This window comes from Corylus avellana, chromosome ca2, assembly GCF_901000735.1.
Source record: "Corylus avellana chromosome ca2, CavTom2PMs-1.0".
NCBI classification, from domain to species: Eukaryota; Viridiplantae; Streptophyta; class Magnoliopsida; order Fagales; family Betulaceae; genus Corylus; species Corylus avellana.
Window position 1 is genome coordinate 38,501,135 of NC_081542.1, and position 4,955 is coordinate 38,506,089.

Here is a 4,955-nt window from a genome sequence, read left to right on the forward strand (position 1 = left end):
ATATGCTTTTATACAAAAAAATGCCATTCTGTATTCTCTTCTTAACTATTTGAGTAAGATGTTAAAGAACAACATTCTACAAAAAGACCATAATTTTGTGTCTAGGTACAATAAAAATTAAAAACTCACCTGGTGCCATATAACCAATGGTAGCGAGAGTCATAGTTCTCTTCATCAAGTTTCCATCGCCTAAGAGCTTGGCCGTGCCAAAATCAGTGACATGTGCAACCATATCTTCATCCAACAAGATATTGTTAGGCTTCAAATCACAATGAACAATGGGTGTCAAATAACCATAATGAAGGTATTCTAATGCCCACGCTACGTCGATCATTATATTTAGCCTTTGTAAGATACTCAAATAGTGGTTGTGAGAATACAACCACTTATCTAGGTTTCCATTAGGTATGTATTCCAATATAAGGGCTTTGAAGTCGACGCAACTGCAAACACTTATGATTTTGATTAGATTTCGATGACGAATATTACATAGTACTTCACACTCTGCATCAAAACTCTTGAACGCCCCTTCTACTTTCAAGTTTAAAACTTTTATTGCAACATTCATCCCATCTGACAGCGTTCCTTTGTATACGGACCCAAAACTCCCTTCACCAACTAAGTTGTTTGAATTGAATCCTTTTGTTGCTTGTAGAAGTTCTTGGTGAGAAATTCTTCTCCATGTTGTTGCAAGTAACGACTCTTCCTCAACTGGGAATTTGACATTCCTTTTTTGACATCTTATCCAAGCTAATAAAAAGGCCACTACAAGTATTGTTACCCCAATTGCCAATAATACATACTTTAGTGCACGCATTGTTGTAGCCTTTTTTGGTCGAGGAGCACCTTCTTTACATGGGGGAACTTGCAGTCTGGGAGCACCGCAAAGTGCCTTGTTTGACATAAATGATGCAGCCGAGAAGTTTACAAATGGCCCTCCTGAAGGAATTTCTCCTTGTAGTATGTTAAAAGACACGTTCAAATATTTGAGATATTGAAGTACTTCTAAGGACTTTGGAATCTCTCCAGTTAAATTATTACTCGAAAGATCCAAGAACTCCAAGCTTACTAATTCACCAAATGATTCAGGAATTGAGCCTTCTAATCGATTGTTTGCAAAGGAGAGGTGAACTATATCCTTAAGGCCATTAATTGTTCTTGGAATACCACCTGACAACTGATTTCTTGAGAAATCCAATTTTATCAAGACCTTCATATTTTCGATATTCATTGATGTGAGAAAGCCACTTAGAGAATTTGATGCCAGGTTGACCTCCAAGAGGTATGTTAGACTCCACAAGCTCATGTGAACAATAGAAGTTAATCGGTTGAAGCCTAAGTCGAGATGTCTTAGAGAAGTTAGATTATCCATGCATGTAGGAATATGTCCTGAAAGCTCATTACCAGTTAAGTTTAATTCAACCAAGCTCTCTAAACGACAAAGATCAGATGGGATGGGACCTTCTAGTCTATTACTTTGAAGGAACAAACCTTCAAGCATGTGCAACCTTCCCACTGTAGTTGGAATTGGTCCAGCCAATTCATTTGTTCGTAGGTTCAAAGCTATCAAGCTACTTAAATTGCCAATATCACTAGGAATGCTGCCCTTAATATTGCAATTAAACATCGAAAATCTTCGAAGAGAAGTAGAGAGATTTCCAACGGAACTAGGCATGTTGTCATTCAGTGGATTGTCTGATAAAATTAATGCTTTGAGATATATGCAATTCGACAAAGAAGAGATCAAAAAGCTCAATTCTAGAGATCCGACAGTCAAATTATTTTCTCCTATGTTAAGTCTCTCGAGGAGCCTTAAATTCCCAAGTGATTTAGGAATTAAGCCTGAGAATGAGTTTTGAACCAATTCTACGTCAGTGAGTTGTGAAACATTGGAAATAGAGCTGGGAACTGTTCCACTCAATTTATTTCCCCCAAGAAACAGCTCTCGAAGATTTGGAAGGAAGAGGTCTATATTTGATGGAAGATGGCCTGAGAGGTTATTCAAAGTTATTGCAATGACTTGTAGTGTAGAGATATTGAAGATTTCAAATGGAATTGGGCCAGTAAAGTTGTTGTTCTCGATATTGAAAAGCTCTAGGTCTTGTAAATTACCAATTTCACTTGGAATTTCACCTGTCACAATATGAACAATTATGTATTATTATTCAGAAAAATAATGTGTTTTTAATGAATTGTACACAAGTTTGTCTACTAGTTTCTAGGAATGTTGTGTGTGTGTCTTTTTTTTTTTTTTTTTTTTTTTGACTTGTCCACACAAGGGAAAGGGGAAGGGGGAGAGGGGATTCGAAATAGTGACCTCCACTTCATTAGACGTGGTCCACAGTCGATTAAGCTATCCCTTTGAGACAAATGTTATGTGTTTTATAGCATGCATGTGAGAAGCACATGTTTTTTAATAGAATGTGTTTCTCACATACTTTTTTAATAGCATTAATTGGAAAGCATGTGTTTCTCACATGGTTAAATGACATGTTATTCTTAGAGACTGGTTTGTCAAAGTTTCCTACAAACTGTTTGTGTCAGAATTGTATATACAAGTGAGTAGACTGTAAAAGTTAATCAATACTTCAAAGAGCTAATTCTACATACAAGTGAGAAAGCAAAATGTATTGCATCAAACACAAAACTCCATATAATTAACTAAAACAAGATTAAACATACCTTGAAAGTTGTTGTTGCTAAGAGAAAAATTTACAAGCATGGTCAAGTTTCCAATTTCTGGAGATACTCTTCCTGTAAAATTATTAACCCCCAAGAATAAAGCCTGCAGTTGTTTGCATTTGAACAAAGCGGATGGGAGTTTGCCATAGAACTTATTGTAAGACAAGCGAAGCCACTGTAAGTTGGGAAGATGATCAAACATGTCCATTGAGAGTCCACCAGAAAACATATTAAATTTGAGGTCCATGACTTGCAGTGAAGGCATGTTGAAGATAATGGAGGGCAACGGACCTGAAAGCATGTTTTCTTTAAGATAAATTCCTTGCAAGGTCGATATGTTGAACAGGGAGGAAGATACGAAGCCTGAAAGCTGGTTATATCCGAGATCAATTATTTCCAACGAAGATATGTTGGATAAAGATGGTGGGATAGTACCATTGAAACCATTACCATGTAGAAACAAATATTGAAGTTTGGATAACGACCCCATCCATGATGGGATTTCTCCATTGATGTCATTGAATCCAAAGTCCAATAGTTTCAACCTGTAAAGTCGAGCCAGCTCGTTGGGTATAGAGCCATGAAAGCTGTTGTTTGTGACACTTAGTTTAACAAGAAATGAAAGATTTCCCATAAGTGGAGGAATGGTGCCAGCAAGGCCCATATAAGAAAGGTTCAAAGCTGTGACTCGGTGATGTTTAGAACCACAGGTGATACCAATCCAATTACAAACAGAGGTATTAATAGACCAATTGCTTGTCAAAATATTGTGAGGATCATAAGAAATACTACCTTTTAAGGCAAAAAGGGCTGATTGATCTGTGGTAATGTTGGGAACCGTTGCAGTAGCTAAACTAACCAAAAACACCATCACAAAAGGGAGGAACAGGAAAAGAGTTCTATCCATGCATGGTGGACGCATGTTGGTTGAGGTACTTGGGTTAAGTGTGGTACTCAACAACGGACAGGTGAGACCGACGTACATGGAGATGGCAGTATCCGCAAAGATTAAGAGGAAAAAAGATGGTGATTTTGGGAAAAAGGAAGGTGAGTGAGTGAGTGAGTGGTAGACGTTGAAGTCAATTTATGGGAGAGGAATATAAATAAATAAAAATCGTTGACGAAGACCATTTTCCCCGGTCCCACCTAAGAGCATTTACAATTGACTCCTCAAATAAAAATTATATTTGACGAGAAAAAGTCATTTTATTAAATTTAGAATACTATTTTTAAAATGAGTCAAATATCAAATTTTTTATACATTTCTCTATTTTAGTTAAATATTATTATTTTATTAATTTTAAACCAATAAGATAAGAGTAAAAAATAAACTTTAAAAATTATATAATTTTAGCTTTTTGGCTCTTTGAATGACGAGAGTTAAATATAAATAAGCTATTGTGATAGGTTGCGTGGGTCAATAAAAAAAGACGCAAGGTTCATCAAAAATTGAAAATGGTGCAAAAGTGGTCCCTCACGCGACCCCTCCATGAAAGAATATGAAGAAGGCACCAAGTTAGGCCAAGTCCTACTTGAACATTCAAAGCCACTAAACCCAAAGACTTTGAAATCAGAAATAAGGGGGCATAGGATAGGATAGCAATTCCGCGTAGCCAATGGAAGAATATTGCTTTGGTGGGATAGTTTATGGATAAGGCACTTCAAGAATTGAAAAAAAAAAAAAACAAATCCCCTCCACTGCAAAATAATTTTTTCTCTTAAATAGTAATGTGGTAAACCTTTGTCTTTCAATTGAACTTTCTCCTTATGAACAAATTTTTTAAGAAATATTTTTATTACACTCACATAAATAAAGAAGTGTACTAAAAAAGTATGAGATTGTTGATACCTTATTCCAGTTGAACAAAAGAATGTTAATAGGATTTTTTTTTTTTTTTTTTTGAATTTTTTGAAAATCTGTCATTCTTTTAGAAAATAACCTACTACTAATCAACATAGTGTAAACTAAAAGATCGGCATACCTCGTATCAAAAATAACAATTCAAAACTTTTTCTCTCACTATCATTTTCCTGAATTCAATGTAAAATTTACAAAAGAAAAAATAGGGTAAATATCTTATAAATTCATGAGTCAACACATGAAAACAGAAAACTCCCTAAACTTTATTTTTTTTGAATATTTACTCCTTAAGTCAATCGAAAAGTCGAATTAACCCTTACCGTTACATTTTCCTCTAAACGTTTAACGTCCATCAATCCCAACTAAATGCACCATTTTGCCATGTCAGCTTTTTTTCACCTCACTTTAAAAT

At 35.4% G+C, this 4,955-nt stretch overlaps 1 protein-coding gene across 1 annotated transcript in view; it reads right to left on the minus strand.

The window, feature by feature from the left end:
• LOC132169725 (probable LRR receptor-like serine/threonine-protein kinase At3g47570) overlaps positions 1-3,604 on the minus strand; it is a 4,093-nt gene extending 489 nt beyond the window's left edge. The window contains exons 1-2 of the mRNA XM_059580712.1: positions 2,683-3,604; positions 130-2,133 (exon numbers count right to left, since the gene is read on the minus strand). Of these exons, the coding sequence (XP_059436695.1) occupies positions 130-2,133; positions 2,683-3,604 (2,926 nt within the window). The remainder of the gene's footprint in view (positions 1-129; positions 2,134-2,682) is intronic.
• Positions 3,605-4,955: the final 1,351 nt, after the last annotated feature.